This window comes from Geotrypetes seraphini, chromosome 10 (genome assembly GCF_902459505.1).
Source record: "Geotrypetes seraphini chromosome 10, aGeoSer1.1, whole genome shotgun sequence".
In the NCBI taxonomy this organism is placed as follows: Eukaryota; Metazoa; Chordata; class Amphibia; order Gymnophiona; family Dermophiidae; genus Geotrypetes; species Geotrypetes seraphini.
In genome coordinates this window covers 37,696,697-37,719,431 of record NC_047093.1, presented here as the reverse complement: position 1 = coordinate 37,719,431, position 22,735 = coordinate 37,696,697, and the positions used below count along the sequence as shown (strand labels likewise).

The 22,735-nt window shown below is 48.1% G+C and overlaps 1 protein-coding gene across 2 annotated transcripts in view; it reads left to right on the top strand.

The window, feature by feature from the left end:
- Positions 1–22,735, top strand: part of MYH10 (myosin heavy chain 10) — a 365,956-nt gene that overhangs the window by 30,219 nt on the left and 313,002 nt on the right. For both annotated transcript variants that reach the window (XM_033960583.1, XM_033960584.1), the window contains exon 3: positions 6,850–7,006. In XM_033960583.1, coding sequence (XP_033816474.1) covers positions 6,850–7,006 — 157 coding nt within the window. The remainder of the gene's footprint in view (positions 1–6,849; positions 7,007–22,735) is intronic.

The following is a 22,735-nucleotide window of genomic DNA, read 5'->3' as shown; positions in this document are numbered from 1 at the left end:
TGGCGATTTAAGTTACTTTTTTGTACAATTTTAAGCCCTGTAAGCCCCTCCTTAAGCCTTACCTGGTGGTCTAGTGGGTTTTTGGGGCAGGAGCAATCTTCCCATGCTCCTGTCCCGTGCAAATTGCTTATAGGAAATGGCTGCCTTGAGCTCCTGTCGTAGTCTCGAGAGACTATGGGAGCTCAAGGTAGCCATTTCCTATGAGCAATCAGCACGGGGCAGGAGCATGGGAAGATTGCAATGGGGGGGCATACATGGCTTAAAATAGCCGGGGGGAAGTGGGGGTTATGGGCAGAACCGGCCCGAATATTATTCACGGTTTTTTAATATTCATGGGCCGGCTCTGTCCCTAACCCCCGTGGATATGGAGGGAGAAGTGTATATATGTCCTCTTATTTTATTTTTGTGAAGGTGGGTGGGTGAGGGGAAGGAGAAAGCAGACAATACTAATGTATTAGAGTAAGAATTTAATTGAGTGGAAGAGTAGCCTAATGGTTAGTGCAAGCAGCCTGGGAACTTAAGGAACTGGGTTCAATTTAGAGAGTTGCGCGGGGACAGAAATCCCACCCGTCCCCACGAGGAATCCCCTCCATCCCCACCTATCCCTAGAAACTTCAGAAATAGTTATTTAATTATGCTACTGAATTAAAGGCTCTGGTAGAGACCCATTTACAAATAAGCAAAGACACTTTATTAATTTGGAAATATTAATTGGGAAGAATACATACTTTGTAAACGAATTTCTACCAGAGCCTCTAATGTAAATATAAAATATAAATACTTAGCTGATGAGAACCCCCAAGCTGTCAGCTGAGGACTTCCTTTGCAGTTGGCCGGGGGTCCCTTTTGCCAAGCTTGGCAGGTAGCAGTAGCGTCCCTGAGTCACAGATGCTGGCACCTCAGTGGCTCATGGATGTTGCCAGCAATTGCTGTGCTTAGTGGAGGGGAGTTCTGGCTGTCTCTAGAGGAGGTCCTCTGCTGGCGGTGCTTGGGGATCCCCACCAGTCACAGCAAGGGTCAGCAAGTACTTCAACATTGTAGAAATAAAACCAGAAATGCATTTCCTTTTCTTTTGAACACAATACAAAGACATCTGCTATATACATTTCCCAAAGCTAACATATTTTAGTCAATAAATTCTGTTTTTTACCTTTGTTGTCTGGAGACTTATTTTTCCATAAAATTGGTCCCAGTTTCTTTTTTCCACTTTCCCATCTTCTGTAAATTCTTCTGTTGCTATCCATTGGTTCCTCCTACCATGGTCCAGCATTTATCCCTTTCTCATCTTTCGCCCCTGCCCACCAGCCCCATGCCCAACATTTCTCCTTCTATCACCCCTCTCCAGCACCATGCTACATCTCTCCCTCCATTCCCTTCACCACTATGTCCAACATTCCTCCCTCTTGCATCCATTTCAATCTGTCCCACTGTTCCCTTTCCACCACAATATTTCTCCCTCTCATCTGTTCCTCACTCCCTCCCTATGACCAAAAATTCAACTTTCTTCCATTCCCCGTGTACATAACCATCTCTTTCCTTCTCACTGACACACACACGCCCAATTCTCCCTTTCTATTTCCTCCCCCACCTCAGCATCTCTATCCCTCCCTTCCTCTCTCCCAAGTTCATGCCTTCTGTGTCCAAAAACGTATTCCCTTCCCCACCTCAGCATCTCTTTCCCTCCCTTCCTCCATCCTCTCTCCCAAGTTCATGCCTTGCGTCCAAAAACGCACTCCCTCCCCCCTTTTGTGTTCCGTGTTTGCCTCCCACGTTCGACCCTTTCTGTGTCCTTCGTTTGCTTCCCACGTTCGTGTCCAGCCCTCATCTGCCAGCAACTTTCTCATTCAAATGGAGCTCTGGGAGGTAGCTGGAGCCACGAGGCTCGTCTTCTATTTCCTGCCTGCCCTGCAGCAGCACACATAGCCAACCGGAAGTCTTCCCCGATATCAGCGCTGACGTCGGAGGGAGGGAGGGCTTTGCTTAAGCCCTCCCTCTGACGTCAGCGCTGACATCGGGGAAGGCTTCCTGTCGGCTATGAGTGCTGCTGCAGGGCAGGTAGTGCAACCCGAGGGGGCATCCCCGCGACCCGAAGGGGGAACCCGCGGGATCCTCGTCGTCCCCGTTCCTGTGCAGCTCTTTAGTTCAATTCCCATTGCAGCTCCTTGTATCTCTGGGCAAGTCATTTAACGCTTCATTGCTGCGGGTACAAAATAAGTACAGTAAAACCTTGGTTTGCAAGCATAATTCGTTCAACATGCTTATAATCTAAAACACTCATATATCAAAGCAAATTTCCCCATAAGAAATAATGGAAACTCCACAACCCCAAAACTTTAATACAAAATACTGTATGTACTCATATTGCAAGACCTTGCTTGTTTAGAACAGTCACTACACTCCTGCAGTGTCAGAGAGAGAGAAAAACCATCGGCTCAGCTGTGGTGATGTGATGTGTGTGTGTGTGTATACTGTATGTACTTGTATTGCAAGACCTTGCTTGTATATCAAGTTAAAATTTAATAAAATGTTTTGGTTGTCTTGCAAAACACTTGCAATCCAAGGTTTTATTGTACCTGTATATAATATGTAAACCACTTTGAAAACCATAAACCTACCCCCTTCCCTGACTGAGAACAAAGTTTCACAAAATTGTTGAAACATAACACTTTATTTAATAAAACCTCTTGATATACTGTATATTGATTTAGACTGTCTTCTCATTGAGTGGTTGGACACTATATTTAAGGGAACTCTTAAATATACTTCTACTCTTTAGTATAGGGATTAGGGGCACTGAGAGGCTGCTACAGTAAAGCACAAGATTTGGGGTTAAAATGGGCTGCCTATCTACTTGTTCTTGGGATTCCCATGCAGAATGGCAGACCTGGATTGATGTACAGGGGAATTTACTTCAAAAGTACTACAAGATTTTTCTCAGATTTGGTTTTCTGGATCCCTTACTGCTTTGGGCTTACTATCCTTGTACTAACTATGGCCCTAGTTTCCTGTTGGTCGAGGATTAATAAGTTGAGATATCTGGCTAGATTCACTAACCTCCTTTCCATGTCCTATCCGTGCCCGATTGCGTGAAGGTCGACGAATTCACAAAAGGCCTGCATGCAAATGGGGACGGTAGTTGGCATGCCCCCCACCTACCGCAAGGATCGCTAGAGAGCGATCCTTGAGCATGCGCAGACCATCTCCCTTGCTTGTAGATGGTCTGTGCATGTTCTCAGTAGGAAACTTTTTTTTTTTTTTTTTGCAAGCCTGTGGTTTTGACCCGCTTTAAGCCTGCGGGTTAAAACCACGGGCTTGCACTGCGGGGAAGGGCAGGAGAGTTGGGGAAGAGAGATTCTGGGCAGAGAGCAGGAGATTGTGGCAGGCAGCAGATTGGGGCTGAGAGCAGGAGATTGTGGCAAGCAGGAGAACTGAGGCAGAGAGCAGGGCGGCAATCAAGAGAATTGGGGCAGAGAGCAGGGCGGCCAGAACAGGAGAATCGGGGGTTTTAGCACAAGCGACTGGTCGCTAGTTTTTTGATCGGCCAGCCAGTCGATAAGTTTAGTGAATCGCATCTTTCCTGCTTTGCATGCCGATTCCCTTCATTTGCATGCACAGATTGGGATTGGATCGGAGGAGAGGTTAGTGAATCGGATCGGAAGGAAATCAGGTTGCAAAGAGCATGCAAACTGATCGGTACATGATTGGTTTGCTTAGTGAATCTAGCCCTAAGTCTAATATGACCCCATCCCATGTGGGTTTCATTACCAACTGCTGGAACAGTTCTTCTTGTAGAGAATCCTGAATTTCCCTACTTCTAGAAGACCCTGCAATAGGGATACCCCAATCAACATCTGGCATGTTAAAATCACCTATTAACAAGACTTCCCCTTTTTTAGATATACAATCAAACCTCGGTTTGCGAGTAACGCGGTTTGCGAGTGTTTTGCAAGACGAGCAAAACACTCCAGCAAACTTTGACTCGCAAACTGAGTGTTGCTTCGGTAAACGAGTACTTACTCGCATGTCTATATTTCCTCTCTGTGTATGCAGCGGTGGCATCGATAGAAACTGCAGGGCACAGAAGGCAAAGACTGCTGCGGACAGGGCCTGGCACAGCTCCAGAGGCACCCGAGTGGCACATGGAGGGGGGGGGAGAAAGTGGAGAGTGCAGGGAGGAAGGGGTGGAGGCAAGGCCGGCCTGAACCGCTGCTGTCACCAGAAAATAAAGGGCCGGATCAGAGCACACTGCCCACAAGGCCAGCCCCCCCTCAGTGAGGGCTGTCCACGCGAGGCCACTGGAAGCTGCTGCGAAGCTGTAACAATATGCGGAGACACCGGCACCACCTCAAACATTGCTGGAGTCTGAGAACGCCAGGGCGGTCGAGTGGATGCCTGTCCTCCTGCCAGCTGCACGTGCGCCTATTCAGCCGCTTCCCATCCAACAGCGGGGCACTGGCAACCAAAAGAGAGCTCTGGGCTGCTGCCGTTGCACCATAAACAGGGCAATCCTGCGCTTTCCTGAACTCAGGTGGGTGTTGGGTTGCTAAAAAGGCTACCACTGACAATAAAGGACCCCGCTGGAGGACCTGTGGTTGTTAGAGGCGGAGACGCTGGCAGCCGGCTCGTTGGTGACGCTTCACGGAGGACTGCTAATTCCTGGACTGCAGGTGACAGTGGTGTTGGCACTCCACCATGCCACACACTGGAGCTCCCGACGCTAGAGAAACTAGAAGTGAAAGAGGTGAGTCGGGGGATGAGGGAGGTACAGTAGTCGGTCTCGTTTGTTCTGTCTCCTTTTGGCTAAGGAATTGGGTTTAATTTCCTCTGCAGCTCCTTGTGACTCTGGGCAAAGTCACTTAATCCTCCCTCTTCTGCGTCTACTTACTATCCATACCAGTTTTTGAGATGTGGAACGAATCGTCCGAGTTTCAGTTATTTTCTATGAGGACATGTGCTTTGATATACGAGTGCTTTGGATTACGAGCATGCTTCTGGAACGAATTATGCTCGCAAACCAAGGTACCACTGTATTCTGAATGTCGACTATTAAATCCCTATCTACTTCTTCCGTCTTTGAAGGAGGCCTGTATATCACACCAATGTAAATATATTCACCATTCCCTCTTTCCAAATTGATCCGCATTCCTCTTCCTTGCCCTGCAGATCTTACAATTGTATCGCTTTAATATGATCTTTAACATATAACGCTGCTCCTCTTCCTTTTCTTCCTACCCTGTCTTTCCTGAACAGATTATAGCCTGATATAACTACATACCAGTCACGGTTCTCTGTGAACCATGTCTCTGTGATTGCCACTATATCCAACTCCTCTTCTTCCATCACAGCTTCTAGATCCTGAATCTTATTTCCCATACTTCGAGCATTAGTATATACTGCTTCCAGACATTGCCCCCTTTTCCTATCCATGTAGAGGTATTCAGTGATTTACTTACCTGAGGGCATGCTTATTTTAAAAATTTCTATACCGTTTTATATCAAAAACGGTTTACAAAATGGTTACATACATAAAATGTTAAAACAAATCAGGACAAGTAACAGACAGCATTAATTCTAACAGTCAATACTCAGAAAAATGCATCAACAAATAATTGTGTTTTTAACAGTTTTCTAAATGACTCCTGTCACTGCGTTTCCAAATTTGACCAACAAGGGCATTCTGTAGTTTTACCCCTGCACATGAAAAGGTCATTGCATTGGTTTCCGCATATTTTGGGTTGACATTTGTTTTCAACAATGCAGACTTTTCGGAATGCAATGATCTTGTTGGTTGATAACAAGACATCTTACGCCTAAAGAATTCTGGAATCATATCATATAGAAATTGGTGAAAGATCATAATTGCTTTGTATTGGATTCTAAATACAACTGGCAACCAGTGAAGTTGTCGAAGATATGGCGTAATGTGCTCATTTCTTAATGTTTCTGTTATCAATTTACCGTGGCATTCGGTACTACCTGCAATGTCCTGCACCTGGCTTTGGTTATTCCCAGGAACAGAACATTGCAGTAGTCCAACTGCGACAAGATCATTGCCTGTATAAGGGCACGGAAATCAAACGGTGAAAGCATTGGTTTCACACGATACAAAAAATATATCTGAGTGAAACATAACAAAGGCAATACAGGAGGAGCAAGTCTTGTTATTTCGCTGCTGTATTTGCTTGTTTGGGCTGTTTGCCATTCTCAATAAAGATATGTTTAAAAAAAAAAAAAAAGAAACATTTGTATTGTCTTTGTCACTTGACAATTCATTGTAAGCCAGGATCCAATCTCACTCCAAAAATTGTCATTGACTCCCTCACCTGGGAGCTTTGATCACCCTGCCCCATCACTTCTAGTTTAAAGCCCTCTTCAGTAGATTAGCCAGCCTGCTGGCGAAGACACTTCTTCCCTTCTTTGATAGATGCACACCGTCAGCAGCCCTTGGAAGATCATCCCATGTTCCAGGAAGCCAAAATGCTCTTGACAACACCATCCACGTAGCCACACATTCATGTCCAGGATGCAAGCTTCTCTGCCCTGGCCTTTACCCTTGACAGGGAGGATGGACGAGAATACCATCTGCGCACCTAACTGCTTCACCTTCTCTCCCAGAGCCACAAAGTAACTTTTGACACGTTCACAGGGGTACCTGGCAGGTTGATTTTATTTATTTAGTTTTTGCATACTACTGTGGACCACCCTAATTAATATACAAGCTTTGATAGTTAATTTTACAGTTAGACTTCAGTTTATTCCCAGTTTATATATACTATCAGACGTACCAAATAAGTAGATTTCAAATACGAATACTTGGACTCATACTGAATTTTGTGTTTTTGTTTTTAGACTTATTCTGGACTGTTTTGTGTGGTTATAAATCCGTACAAGAATCTGCCAATTTACTCTGAAAATATTATTGAAATGTACAGAGGAAAGAAGCGCCATGAAATGCCTCCACACATATATGCTATCTCTGAATCTGCATATAGATGCATGCTACAAGGTAAGAGTTCTCTTTTTTTTTAAAGAATGATAGCAGAAAAAAAGTTTGAATACAGTCGAGTCAGACACTGACTTAGGTTTTATAAATTATTCTGTTGGGAGGTTCCTGTCAACATGAAATATTTGAATCTCTTTAATCCGTGTCTATTTTAGTAGGTGGGGGCCAGGGGTGGCTCTTTCAAAAGGGGGGAAAACTGCATTTTACTAATTAGAAACAAACGGAGAAAATGAAGGCATGCAACCTACTAACCATTTTAGTAGCTGCCCTCCAGGGGTGTCCAACCTTTTGGCTTCCCTGGGCCGCAATGACCGAAAAAAATGTTTCAGGGGACACACAAATGCGCAAATGCTGCAGCAAGACAGAGGAAGGAGCCGGCAAGACGGTAAACACCCAGAGGCAGCAGAGGAGAAAACAGCATCGCCCTCGACCAGGGCCGCACAAAATACTTCACGGGGCCGCAGGTTGGACACCCTTGCTCTAAACCATTCCCATTCTGTGTATCTTTTTGAAGGTGTGATCTCTAAAATTGGCAGTACTCAGATGAGTTCTCACCATAGTCGTATACAATTGCTTCCTTTTTCCTGCTAGCAATTCCTCTCTAAGCACCCAAACATTTTATATTTTTTTGGGCTTTTGACATCACCTTTTCTATCCGTTGGCCACTTTTTTGAAATCCATTTAATTGTTTATTCCAGCCCAACAGAAGGGGATCAAGAATGTCCATCTGTCCAGGGGCAAGATAACTCTTCCAAAATTTAAATTAATGGAATAAAATTTGGCATGAGGGGAAATGCAGTTATAAAGACAGAAAGTTGTAAATGGGCCAAATCAGACTAGGAGTCTAGAGATTAAACCCTCCTGCCCCTTCCAGACGCAGACACCAGCCACACATTTGATACACTCTGCAACATCTCCACACAAAATACCCTCTGGAGTTGCCTTACCACCCCACATATTGCTCATTACCCCAAAAATATTCTCTGCAAATTCTACAACATCCCTAAACTGCCCCATTAAAAAAAATACTTCTACCCTACATGCCTCCATTCTTATAATATAATCCTACATACTAGCACACACCCAAATACTACGCCATGCAACTGCCCCAACCTATGCTCTCCCTCAGATACTCAACACAGAGATGCTTATGTACCTTGTATGTACATCTTCACTATTCCTTGATCTTGCTCTTTAATTCTGCTCCGAACTGTTGTCTTTCATTTCATTGGCAGCAGATGAATCCAGACGAATGGGTTGTATCCATCTACCAGCAGGCGGCGATAGAGGGCACTAAGCTGCACTGGATATACAGGACACTACTTGGCTTCCCAGTACTCTCCTATCTCCAGCAAGCGAGTGGATGGCTATGATCAGCTCCTGGCTTCGTTTCTGTTTGATGTCTTTTGGCTCGGGTGTGCTCCTTGTTTAGTTTTCTAATTCAGTTAAAACGTGGAGATCAGGCATGTTGGGTGCCTGTTTGGGACATAGTTGATGGTGCCAGTTCCTTATCCTTTCCCCTCTGTCAGAAAAAGAGAGAGAGAGAAAAAAATTCAAGGAACAGAGTAGCCTACAGCCCTATGCTGGCCCTGCTACCTATGACCCAGCATGAGATGGAGCTTCCTTTCGCTTGGGTCTCTATATTAAAAAAAAAAAAAAAGAAGAGAAAAGAAAAAGCACATCTCATCAGAGACAGCTGACTTACAAGCAGCCTGACGGTGCTCCATGACAGTGAGTTCCCTTTTCACCTTTGCACGCTGTCCTGGGCTGAAGTGATTCAGGGGCTTGGTGTGGAGTCTGTTTTCTGAGGTGTCATATTGGTCCCTGGTTTTCCACGGTTGCAGTTGAACCACGGGAGTGCAGTGAGGTCCATGTGTACCATGGTAATTGCAGCAGTGGTTTAGGACTGTTAATGGCTGTGGAGTCCGTCAAGCACTGCTCCTGCTGCGGGACGCAGCAAGCAGTGTTGGGGGAATTGGTGCTTGTGCCACAGGCCCAGACAAAGACAGTGCGGCTGGCCCAAGATTATTCCATGGAGCTGCAACACCCATGGGATGTTCAGATATCACTCTTCTCTTGTAGGTGGGAGCTGGGCTGTCCTTGAATGAAGGAAAATTGGCTCAGGATGGAGAATCCTTAAGGAATCTAGGTAGTGAACAGTAGACAAGTTTGGGAGGCAGGGCGAGTATGGATTCCCATGGAGATAGTGGGGCTCAGGGGCCCTATTCCCCTAAATTTGATTTATTGTTACACCAGACCTATCTTCTGAAGCAGGCACAGCCTGGCCTTCAGAGGTCTTCTCCTACTTTAAACTCCCTGGGTGAGTCAACTGCAAAGAGAAGGAAGCTCCAGGAGCCACTCCAGAGGTCTCTGAGTGGCCTAGATCCCATGGCGAGGTCAGAGGCTGCAGATTCAGTGTTCTGTGCCCCAACTTCATTCCTGGATGCAGTAGAGATTGGAGAGCTCTTGGCAGTGGCTACTGATGACCCATCTGTGGTGTGGCAGTTTCACAGGGAGGAGCTTCCAGATTTTATTGTCCATGCACTGGATGCTCTTAATATTGCGGATCTGGAGGCTGCTGCTCCGTCAACTTTCAATCCCAAGATGGAGGCACTAGGTGACCGTCATGGAATCGATCATAACTCGGTGGTTTTCCCCTGACACTAGTTTGAAGATGGCATGGGCTATGGCATGTCTTTATCCATTGCCCAGATAGGAGCTAGAAAAGTTTGGATAGCATAAGGTGAATTCCTTGGTGGCGATTGTCACCAAGAAGACTATTCGTTCGATTGAAGGAGGTATCGCTCTTAAAAATCCTCAGGCCGCAGATTAGAAGGCTCCCTGGAGATGGCCTTTGAGGTGGAAGTTTTCTTTTCACAGTTGTCTGTATTTCTTATGCTGCAAGTGTGTGCCTTTCTTGGGTGCAACAGATGGCGGATGTGTTTTCAGAGTTGCCACCGGCCCTGGTTGTGGAGTTGCCACATAGCGAATCCAGTTTAGCATATTTGGTGGATTCCTTGTATGATTTGATCAGAGCTTCAGTGAAGCAGATGGCCCTAGCAGTTATTGCATGGCATTTACTGTTGTTGGCGTAACTGGGCATCAAATGTGGCATCAGTTGAAGCTGCTTTTTGGCGAGGACATGGAAAAGTTAGTGAGGGATTTAAGGGATTCAAAGACCCAGCGTCTGCCCGAAGACTAGTCGAAAGGTGCTGGTAGGCAGACCCAGACCTGGATTCTGCTTTGGGACACGAAGCATTAACGTCCTGAAAGGTCACAGGGGCCTCAGAAGAACTGTTTTCGGCAAAAGCAGACCTTTCACCCTAACAAAAGAACTCCCTCCAGGCTGCACATTCAGTCAAGTCTGCCCACCCAGCACAATGATGGTCAACCGGTTAGCCCTTGGAGGGTCAGATAGAGGGACAGCTATCTCTCTTCTTTGAGGAGTGGACCAAAATTACTGCAGATCAGTGGGTCCTCAGTATCATTCAAAACGGATACAAGTTAGAGCTGGCTTATCCCATTGCCAATTTTTCCTTTTTGGAATCTCCTTGCTGTGCTCTGTCCAAAGAAACGGTATTATAAATGCTTCATTCACTTCACGCAATGGAAGTAATAGTTCCAGTGTCTCCAAAGGAGGCAGGATTTGGCAGGTACTCCATTTACTTTGTGATATTAAAGATGGGTGGCATCTTGGACTTCAAGCATGTAAATCGGTCCTTGAAAGTGTGGCGTTTCTGTATAGATTGCAGCGGTGCAGCCAGGGGAGTTCCTCAATCGCTGAACATGAAGGAGGCCTTCTTGCATATCCCATTTGGCCACAACTTCAGCAGTTTCTTCACTTTGTGGGGTTAGGTTGGCACTTTCAATTTCAGGTCCTGGCTGTTGAGTTGGCAGTGGCTCCGCTGACCTTTCCCAATGTAATGTAGTCATGGCAGCGTTTCTCTGAAAAGGATGAACCCCGATTGCTTTATCTAGATTATTGACTGATCAGAGCTGCCTTGGTTTAGGAGAGTGCTCCCTTCTCACTCGGAGTGGTGTTCGTCACAGCTCAGGGAAAGGTTTTCTTGCCAGAGCTGTAGAGGCTCGAGCTTCTCTCGTAGATTTGCAGCTTGAGGCAGGATCCAAGACCCTGGACTTGGAACTATGTCCTCAGTTTCTTGGATGTGGGCACACATACACCTGCTGCAGCATTCGATTCTCAGCCAATGATCATCAGTGTCACAGGATTACTCACTGCGTCTCCATTGGATCCCCCACAGGCAAGGACAACCTGCAGGGGTGGCTGTCCCCGGGCAGTCTACCCCTGGCGTCCCCGCAGTAGGTGGTGGTGGTGACCGATGTAATAGTTTGTGTTTAAAAGTGTGCATTTTTGGCTACTTTTGCGGGTGTGCTGAGAGGTCCTGGGTACAGTTCCCTCAAAGAGGCAGCGGGCAGTAAAATTAATAATAACAACCAAGAGTGGTTGCATTAAAAATATACTTTATAGCAGGGGTGTTCAACCTACGGCCCAAGGGCTGCATGCGGCCCCATGAAGTATTTTGAGTAGCCCTGGTCGAGGGCGATGTAGTGTTTTTATCCCAGGACAAGCAGGCAGCATATTCTTAACGTATGGGTGACGTCACCGACGGAGCCCCGGTACGGACCTTTTTAACTAGAAAGTTCTAGTTGGCCGCACCGCGCATGCGCGAGTGCCTTCCCGCCCGACGGAGGAGTGCGTGGTCCCCAGTTTCTTCGTTTCCGCGGAGCGAAGAAGTCGCATGTTTTTCAACGGCCGTTGAAATCATTAGTTTGCCTTCCCGCTCGCGTATTTTTTCCGAATTTCTTCCTTTTTTCCCTTTGGATTACTTTATTTTTCCTTAAAAAAAAAAAACTCGTCGAGTTTTCTTTATTTTTTCGACCCGGCCCCGGCGGGGCCTGTTGTCACCATACAGGCCTCCGGCTTTGATTTTGCGGAGGCCGTGTTTCCCTTCATGCCCCCTCAACCGGGTTTTAAGAAGTGCCAGCGGTGTGCATACCCGATCTCTCTCACAGACCCGCACAATTGGTGCCTCCAGTGCCTGGGTCCAGAGCATCGGGCTGACACCTGCACCCGCTGTGCTACGCTTAAAAAGCGCACTTTGAAAAATAGGCAGATCCAGCAAAATATTTTGTTTGGTACCGGATCTGCCATGGAACCTGCTGCGACGTCGACGGCACCCCAAAAGTCGGCACCGACGACGTCGACACCACCGGACCCTTCCTCGGGGTCGTTGGGCCCAGGTAAGCCGGCCAAGAAGCCTTCCACTTCCCTCGAGCGCCCTCCTTCCACGGTTGCGACACCGGCCATTCCGGCGCCGCACCGGCCCCGAAAACGCTCCGCTCCGATCTCGGTGAGTGCCTCATCATCGGCCTCCTCATCGCCGGAGCGTAGAGCGGCACCTATGGTACCGAAGAAGAAAAAAGCGGTACCGGTGCCTCCCCTGGATGACTGCATCGCAGCCATACTCCAAACACAGTTACAGGAGCAGCTGCAACAACAACTCCAACAACTGTTGCCGGCGTTGCTGGCACCGCACCTTCCGGTACAGGACCGGTCCGAGCCTCGCACTGTCCCATGGGTGCCGACTAATACCTCCATGCCGGTGCTCTTGGCCGAAACACCTACGGTGCATACCCGTGCTACTGCCGACCCTGTCCGGTCCCAGGAACGACATCGGTCTTCCTCACCCGGTACCGCCTCGGTGCGCTCAGGCAAATCTCTCTCAAAGACCCGCCATGCCGAGCCCTCCACGCCGATGTCCAAACGTACGCACCCCGACGTTAGGGACCCAGACTTGTGCGAAGACTCCCCTCACGGTACCGAAGAGGACGCTTCGTCAACCGACGAAGAACCCTCCATGACCGACACCGCCTCCAAACCAGAGCAATCCTCTTTCTCTAAATTCCTTAGGGAAATGTCAGCAGCTCTTTCCATCCCCTTAGAGTCCGACTCTAAGAAGTCTCAGGCTTTCCTCGATGCCCTAGACTTTGAGCAACCTCCCAAGGAATTTCTAAAGTTGCCCGTCCACAACATCTTACGGGAAACTTTCTATAAGAACTGGGAGACTCCCCTCATTGTTCCCGGAGCCCCTCGTAAATTGGATAGCTTGTACCGGGTTATTCCAATCCCAGGGTTTGACAAACCTCAATTGCCCCACGAGTCCCTCCTGGTGGAATCTACTTTGAAAAAATCTCAGGGTTCCAGTGTATATGCCTCCACCCCTCCTGGCAGAGAGGGAAAAACCATGGATAAATTTGGTAAGCGCCTTTTCCAAAATTCCATGCTAGCCAATAGAACCAACAACTACACCTTCCACTTCTCCTTCTACATGAAGCATCTGGTGCAACAGCTCTCCTCCTTACAGAAATATCTTCCTGAACGTAAGGTCCCTCTGTTCCAGCAACAAATTTCCAGCCTCCTCCAACTCAGGAAATTTATGGTTCGCTCCATCTACGACTCATGGTTCGCTCCATCTACGACTCATTTGAGCTGACCTCTCGCGCCTCTGCCATGGCGGTGGCCATGTGCCGTTTGGCATGGCTGAGAGTCTCTGACCTAGACATTAACCACCAGGACCGCCTGGCTAACGCACCTTATCTGGGCGATGAACTCTTCGGAGAGTCCCTGGACTCAACAACCCAGAAACTCTCAGCACATGAGACCAGGTGGGACACTCTGATCAAACCTAAAAAGAAGACTCCACCTGCTCGTCCCTACAGACAACAGTCTTCTTACCAGCGTAGGTTCTCGGCCAGACCTCTCATTCCGCCTCAACAACAGTCTCGCCGTCCTGGCCACCAACATCAGACTCAGGCTCGCCCACAGACTCAACCTGCTAAACCTCCTCCTTCATCTAAGCCGTCTCAACCCTTTTGACTCTTTTCTCCAGAGCATAGCCATTCTCCCACCATCGCTGCCTCTCCCTCAACCTATCGGAGGACGTCTTCAGTTTTTCCTCAGCCGTTGGGAGGTCATCACTTCGGACCAGTGGGTCCTCAACATCATTCGCCATGGCTACTCTCTCAACTTCCAGACTCTTCCACCAGACCATCCTCCCGTAGAGTCTGCTTCTCACTCCTCCCAAACCCCCCTCCTCCTGAGGGAGGTCCAATCCCTCCTTCTCCTCAATGCCATCGAAGAGGTACCTCCGGACCAAAGGGGTCAGGGATTCTACTCCCGCTACTTCCTGGTCCCCAAAAAAACAGGAGACCTTCGTCCCATCCTCGATCTCAGGGACCTCAACAAGTGTCTAGTCAAAGAGAAGTTCAGAATGCTCTCCCTAGCCACGCTTTACCCTCTTCTCTCCCACCACGACTGGCTATGCTCCCTAGACCTCAAGGAGGCCTACACTCACATTCCAATCCATCCGTCTTCATGTCGCTACCTACGGTTCCAGATACAGCACCATCACTATCAGTACAAAGTGCTACCCTTTGGCCTCGCATCATCGCCCAGAGTGTTCACCAAGTGCCTTATTGTGGTGGCGGCCTTCCTCAGGTCTCACGACCTTCAGGTGTTCCCCTACTTGGACGATTGGCTGGTGAAAGCACCTACGTCTCCGCTTGTACTTCAAGCCACTCATCACACCATCTCGTTCCTCCATCTCTTGGATTTCATCGAACTCTGCTCCACCTCTGCCATCAGGTGCTCCTTCATCACTCCATTCCAGCTCGGCAGATGATGATCCTCCTGGGCCACATGGCCTCGACGGTCCATGTACTTCCTCTGGCGCGACTCCACCTCAGTGGACTCTAGCCAACCAATGGTCACAGACCACCGATCCTCTTTCTCATCCCATCTCTGTGACATCGTCTCTTCGGCAATCTCTTCAATGGTGGTTGAACTCCTCCAATCTTTCCAGGGGTCTACTCTTTCATCTACCCTCTCACTCCATGATCATAACCACAGATGCCTCCCCCTATGCATGGGGCGTTCACCTGGGAGATCTTCGCACCCAGGGACTCTGGACCCCTCAGGAGCGTCAACATCACATCAACTTCCTCGAACTCAGGGCCATGTTCTATGCTCTCAAGGCCTTCCAGCACCTTCTCTACCCTCAGGTTCTTCTCCTGTGCACAGACAACCAAGTCGCCATGTACTACATAAACAAGCAAGGCGGCACCGGATCTCCCCTCCTCTGTCAGGAGGCCATCCGCATCTGGACCTGGGCCACGGCCCACAGTCTCTTCCTCAAGGCTGTCTATATCCAGGGCGAACAGAACTCCCTGGCCGACAATCTCAGCCGCATCCTTCTAACTCACGAGTGGACCCTGGATCCTCCCACACTCCACTCCATCTTTGCTCTCTGGGGCACTCCTCTGGTGGACCTCTTTGCAGCTCCTCACAACCATCAGCTGCCCCAGTTCTGTTCCAGACTCTTCTCTCCTCATCGTCTGGCCCCGGATGCATTCCTGCTCAACTGGACGGATCGGTTCCTCTATGCCTTTCCTCCCCTACCTCTGATGTTGCGGACGCTCTTCAAACTCCGCAGGGACAGAGCCACCATGATCCTCATCGCCCCTCGGTGGCCTCGCCAACACTGGTTCTCCCTCCTGCTTCAGCTCAACTCCAGGGAGCCCATTCCTCTTCCTGTGTTTCCTACTCTACTTACACAGCAGCTTCAGTCTCTACTACATCCCAATCTGTCCTCGCTCCACCTGACAGCTTGGTTTCTCTCGGGCTGACCTCTCCAGAGAATCTGTCTCAGCCTGTCCGTCGTATTTTGGATGCTTCCAGGAAACCGGCCACCCTCCAATGTTACCATCAAAAGTGGACCCGGTTCTCCTCTTGGTGTCTCCTTCATCATCACAATCCCACCTCACTGGCGGTGGAAACTGTACTGGACTATTTGCTCTCTCTCTCCAACGCTGGCCTCAAGTCGACCTCAATCAGAGTCCACCTCAGTGCCATCACTGCGTTTCATGAGCCTATCCTCGGAAAACCTCTTACGGCTCATCCCCTGGTTTCCCGGTTCATGAGAGGCCTCTTCAATGTCAAACCACCTCTGAAGCCTCCTCCAGTCGTCTGGGACCTGAATGTGGTTCTATCAGCCCTCATGAAACCTCCATTTGAGCCTCTTGCCACAACTTCACTCAAATTTCTTACGTGGAAGGTGCTTTTCCTCATTTCCATCACCTCTGCCAGGAGGGTTAGTGAGCTGCATGCACTGGTTGCCGACCCACCTTTCACTGTTTTTCACCATGACAAGGTGGTTCTGCGTACCCATCCTAAATTTCTGCCTAAGGTGGTCTCGGACTTCCACCTCAACCAGTCCATTGTTTTGCCTGTTTTCTTCCCTAAGCCCCATTCCCATCCTGGGGAACAGGCGTTACACTCGCTGGATTGTAAGCGTGCCCTTGCATACTACCTTGATCGTACCAGGGCTCACCGCTCATCTCCTCATCTCTTTCTGACCTTCGATCCTAACCGTCTAGGTCGTCCTGTCTCTAAACGGACGCTTTCCAACTGGCTTGCTGCCTGCATTGCGTTCTGTTATGCTCGGGCCGGTCTCTCACTGGAAGGTGCTGTCACGGCCCACAGGGTCAGAGCTATGGCTGCTTCTGTGGCTTTCCTCCGCTCCACACCTATCGAGGAAATCTGCAAGGCTGCCACTTGGTCCTCAGTTCACACGTTCACTACTCACTACTGTCTGGATGCCTTCTCCAGACAGGATGGACTCTTCGGCCAATCTGTGTTACAAAATTTATTTTCCTAATGGCCAACCATCCCTCCTCCCTCTCTTTTAGCTTGGAGGTCACCCATACGTTATGAATATGCTGTCTGCTTGTCCTGGGATAAAGCACAGTTACTTACCGTAACAGGTGTTATCCAGGGACAGCAGGCAGATATTCTTACGTCCCACCCTCCTCCCCGGGTTGGCTTCTTAGCTGGCTTATCTTAACTGGGGACCACGCACTCCTCCGTCGGGCGGGAAGGCACTCGCGCATGCGTGGTGCGGCCAACTAGAACTTTCTAGTTAAAAAGGTCCGTACCGGGGCTCCGTCGGTGACGTCACCCATACGTTAAGAATATCTGCCTGCTGTCCCTGGATAACAGTAACTGTGCTTTCTCTGCTGCCCCTGGGTGTTTACCATCTTGCTGGGTCCCTCCTCTGTCTTGCTGCAGTGTTTGCATGGCCCCAGAAACATTTTTTTTGGCCAATGTGGCTCAGGGAAGCCAAAAGGTTGGACACCCCTGCTTTATAGGAATAGGCTTATTACAGATAGGCAATGCTTAGAAGAAAGATACAAGCATATGTATGGTGTTACTAATGTCACAAAACTAAATGTAAACAAGAAAGGATGTCAAATAAATCAATATAAAAAAAACACACCCTCAATGTGCTCAAGATTTCGTATCTGATCTTCTCTAAAACTTCTCTAAAAGGGAGAAAAGACCTCAGTGTCCAATAGGGGCTCTCAAAATAGCACCCACATAGACAAGCTGGTTTCAAATAAAACTTGAAACCAGCAGACACATCCTTGGTCGAAAAACTCCCAAAAAGAAGGAAGACACAATTTCAAAATCACTTTCCAAAAAATCACAGTCAATTTCAATTATAATGTAAGTCTTATCAATCTTTACAATGAAGTCACTTATCTGAAAAATGCTGTCTTCTCAATATCTTTTCAATGGATTTACACGAAATCATGAGGCTTGAAAGCAGGAAAAAAGCGTCTCCATAGGGGATCAGCTTAGAGCATAGCAGCTACTTCAATACAACCGCTAGCCCACCTCCACATGATCCATCTAGTTCATATTCTTTCCTACAATGTGATAGTGGTAGCTTACATCATCTGTCAGGTACTCGGTGCTCAGTTGGAAGACAAAGTATTCCTGTTTCAATGGATAGATGGCTACCTTTCTCTGTTGGCCGCCCATAATGCGGGAGTCTCAAATGTTTGAGTGTATTTTCTCAATCGTACAGTGCTAATGGCATCATGGGTGGACAAGTCAGGGAATACAGCTCAGAAGGGCTAGATGTATGCCTGCAGCCATAGCCCTCTGTTAGTCTTATTTGTCTTTCCTCCATGGCCAATGATTGGCTGGGTTCTGAACAGGATTGTTCGTCACCTGGGGAGAGTTGCCTTGATTGCATCGAACTGGCCATGTTTGCGGACATTGTTCAGCTTCTAGTGGACGAACAGCTAGTACCACCACTAGTACTAAACTTGTTGCACCAGGGTCCAGTTCTGGTGAACAGCCCCTCCTGCTTTGTTCTTACCTGGCTTTTGAGTGGTTGCTGTTGAAATGGAAGGGTTATTTGGACATCGTGATTACAACACTTTTACAGGCCATAGAACGATTGACCTTGGTAGCCTATGTTAGAGTGTGGAGAATCTTTTGAGTCCTGGTGTGAGCAAATGGCTGTTCCTTAGCAACAGCAGCAGATGAATCCAGAGACTAATGGGATAGCACACATCTACCAGCAGGCGGAGATAGAGAAACTGATTAACAGGTGGTCCTATTGGCTGGCACTCCTCCTGTATCTCCAGTATGCTCTATCTCCCAGCAAGTGATGGTCGCTATTCGAATAGCTCCTGGCTGTGACTGGAACTTTATTTTCTCCTGTTGAGGTTTCTCTTCAGTGAGCTGGCAATGCTGTTTCTCCTATTAAGATTTTCTCTTCAGTGAGACAGGGGTGTCCGGCTGAACGGTGCCGGCTTTAGGGGTTACACCTGGGCCCCCCAAGTCCCTGCCTCACCCTCCCTCCATTGCTAGAGGGTCTGACTGGGTCTCAATTTTTTCTTCTTTCCCTTCTCTGTTTAAAAAAAAAAAAGGAAACCACAGTTGCTACATTCTGCCCTGTTAGTGCTGCACAACCAGCTCTTACTGGCTTCAACCGGCCCTAAAAACAAGCTTGTGAGTATTTATGTGTTTTTTTTTACTGTTGTTTGAACTTCAGGTTCTGTTTGGGAGTCTTAGTACTGTGGGTTCGATTAACGTATGTTTAAGGAATGGATATTTTATTGAGGCTAAGTTTTAGGACTAGAAATCCTTTGAGGGAGCCGGGACTTTCCTGCCCTTTGCATGCACGCGCTTGGTTTCCTTGTTGGTTACAGCGCAGCAGTAGCGGTGCGATTTCATGCTCGCACTTGTTCTCCTCGTTGGGTTTCAGTGCAGAAGTAGTAGTTCTGTTTATTCCGAGGCTCCCTTTCGTCGGTGTTTGTCACGGCCATGTGCAGCTGATTGTGCAGGTGCCAGTTTATAGCAGCGCACATGAGATGAGACATGTTTTTTCCGGCGCTGTGGGAAGCACCGCGCCATTCTTCTGGTTATTCCCTGAGTCTGATTTTCTTTCTATGCAGGCCGCGGCAGGGTAAATTTTGCGGGGCTTGAATCTGACTATGTTTCTAGGAGCATTGATGAAGCGGTCACGTGTCAGCGAGAATCAGGCATGCGCTTGGGTCTCCGGCGATGGCGGGAGAGCTGCAGCATTCTGGTAGTTTATTTACAGCTGACCTTGGTCAGGGTATGCCGCGGCTTCTCTCCTTTCCTGTTCAGACAAGTTGTACGTGTTTCACCAGCTTTGGGACAAGCTTGGGCAGATTTATATGTGTATGTCTGTGTTCTTGCTATATTCCCTTGAAGGAAGCTGCTAGTTTAATCTGACTCTGGGGTTATCACTCAAGGGGATTACCAGACAGACTCTGACCTGTGCTAGGTCACCCAGTCTCGGATTGTCTCCGGACTGAGTCGACATACAGCAACTCATGGCACAGTGAGATCAGCAGTAAGATAGTGCCCTGTATTTCACACGGGTATCTCATTGTCTCTCTTGGGGTCCCTGCAGATTGAGCCTTTATCTGTTGGTAACTATCCTTCTTATTTGGGCCTCTGTACTGCGCTGCATGTGTCTAGTAGAGGCATAGGATATATATGCCTAAAGGTAGTACTAACAGTTTCCAAGTTCGGGTTGTCTCTAAGGGCATAATAACAGTTTGCATCTTCCTGCGGCCAGGACTCTCTTTCTCTATTTCTGAGAGGGCCTGGACTTCAGATTTCCATGCTTATCACGCTGGTTTCTCCTGTCGCCATCTTCTCATGGCACATGCTAGACGGATCCCCCGACCAGACAGGAAGGGCTGTGCAGCTCCTTCTAACCAGGAGCCAGTTACCTATTCTATCAAACCCGCGGAGTAGCGCGTGCTATGTGGCAGTTAGCCTTATCCCTGAAGCTCTCATTAGCGATGTGAGCTTTGTCTGATACCTGTTAGGATGCTGTTGTTTTCCATGGGGTGGTAGATGCAGCAACTTGATTGCGTCTAGTACATATTCACTTTAAATGACATACGTATTTCGCTCACGTTGCATGGAGTTAGTACTGTTTTCATGGTTCCAGTATACTCCTCTTTACATTGCAAAACTTGATTTTTCCTAGGATAATTTCTTTCTTCTTACAGATCCTACAGTTCTCATTCTGCCATTCCCTGACCTTCTGCACTTTATTCTGAGGGGATCTTACATAGTAACATAGTAGATGACAGCAACCTGATTCAATTTAAATTTTTAAATTTTTTTTCTTAGCTATTTCTGGGCAAGAATCCAAAGCTCTACCCGGTACCCATTGACTCTTCAGGCTTTCTCATGAGGGAGAAGACACTATAATGACAGGTCAGGGGGCTGTCCCTGACCATTTTTCAGGATGCTTGCAATTTTACATCCTCCTCAGGTTTCCGGTTTGTACTTGGAATATCTATGTTTTGTGTTTCCCTTTTAAGTGTTACTTGTCCTCAGGGCAGTTCTTGTAGTTCTTCAGGACCTAAGGGACGTTGTTCCACTTACTGCATGGTGCCCAAGACGGGGGCATTGGGTAGGCTGGATTCCATCTGCTGAATTAGTTTCTCAGGGTTACACATTTCTGCAGAAAAACTGAGAGAATATTTACATTTTCACTATGGACTCCGAATCTGCACTAGGTTTGCTTGCTTCTTGGAGCAGCGCTTTCGGTTTTAGCACATGCCATTTCGCCTACCCAAGGCTTCACGAACATTTTAGAAAATGTGGGCAGTGGTACCGTTTTGGTGCTACCAGGCGATTCACCTAATTTCTTCTTGACTGACTGCTTGATTCGGACGGCTTCCAGTCGGATCATTTGACTGACACGAAAAGGGTGGATGGACAATGGGGAGCCCATAGACATCATTTACCTCGACTTTCAAAAGGCTTTCGACAAGGTGCCACATGAAAGGCTACTTAAGAAACTGTGGAGCCACGGGGTGGGAGGGGATGTGCACAGATGGATCAAGCACTGGCTGTCGGGTAGACTGCAGAGGGTTGGAGTAAAGGGCCAATATTCTGACTGGCGGGGAGTCACGAGCGGTGTGCCACAGGGATCGGTGCTGGGGCCTTTACTCTTTAACATATTCATCAATGACCTGGAAAAGGAGGCAAAGTGTGAGGTTATAAAATTCGCAGACGATACCAAACTGTGCGGCAGAGTTAGGACCAGGGAGGAGTGTGAGGACCTACAAAGGGACCTGGACAAGCTGGAAGACTGGGCAAACAAATGGCAAATGCGCTTCAACGTGGACAAATGCAAGGTCATGCATATAGGGAAAAAGAACCCGTTGTTCAACTACAAATTGGGGGGGGTATTGTTGGGAGACAGCAGACTCGAGAGAGACTTGGGTGTGCTGGTGGATGCATCACTGAAGCCATCTGCACAGTGTGCAGCAGCCTCGAAAAAAGCCAACAGGATGCTGGGCATCATAAAGAAGGGCATAACAACCAGAACACGGGAAGTCATCATGCCATTGTATCGAGCGATGGTACGTCCGCATCTGGAATACTGCGTTCAGTATTGGTCGCCGCACCTCAAGAAGGACATGGCGGTACTTGAGAGAGTCCAAAGGAGAGCAACGAAAATGGTAAAGGGGCTGGAACACTGCTCATACGCCGAGAGGCTGGATAGGCTGGGGCTCTTCTCTCTGGAGAAAAGGAGACTCAGGGGAGATATGATAGAGACCTTCAAGATCATGAGGGGCATAGAGAGGGTGGATAGGGACAGATTCTTCAGACTGAAGGGGACAGCAAATACGAGGGGGCATTCTGAGAAACTGAAGGGAGACAGGTTCAAAACAAATGCAAGGAAGTTCTTTTTCACCCAAAGGGTCGTGGACACCTGGAATGCGCTACCGGAGGAAGTGATCAGGCAGAGTACGGTACAGGGATTCAAGCAGGGATTGGATGGATTCCTGAGGGATAGAGGGATCGTGGGGTACTGAGTAAACCAACCTGGTCGTGCATGTGCAAGACCGGAGGGCTAGGACTTCGATAGGAGGGCAGAACTTAAATGGGAAACCAAGGTGGCAAGGGAGCCCCTTCTGATGATTCAGACAGGCCTTGACCTGTTTTTGGCCGCCGCGGGAGCGGACTGCTGGGCGGGATGGACCTGTGGTCTGACCCGGCAGAGGCACTGCTTATGTTCTTATGTTCTTATGTTAGTTCTTTGGACGTGAATCTTCGAATTTGCACAGCGCTCTTTTCTCCTGTACTATTTATAGGTATATCGGGGAGATGTTTTTATTCATATAGGAGAGAAATATGTTTCTTCACAGAGACTAGGGCAATGGGTCACAATCTCAGGTTTGCATTCTTCTTCGGTCACCATGACCAAGAGTATGGGATTCTTTACAGGTTCTAGGATCCATGTTGCTGACTCCACTGGGAACTTCGGCTTGCTTTCCCATTATAACGCTACAGCAATC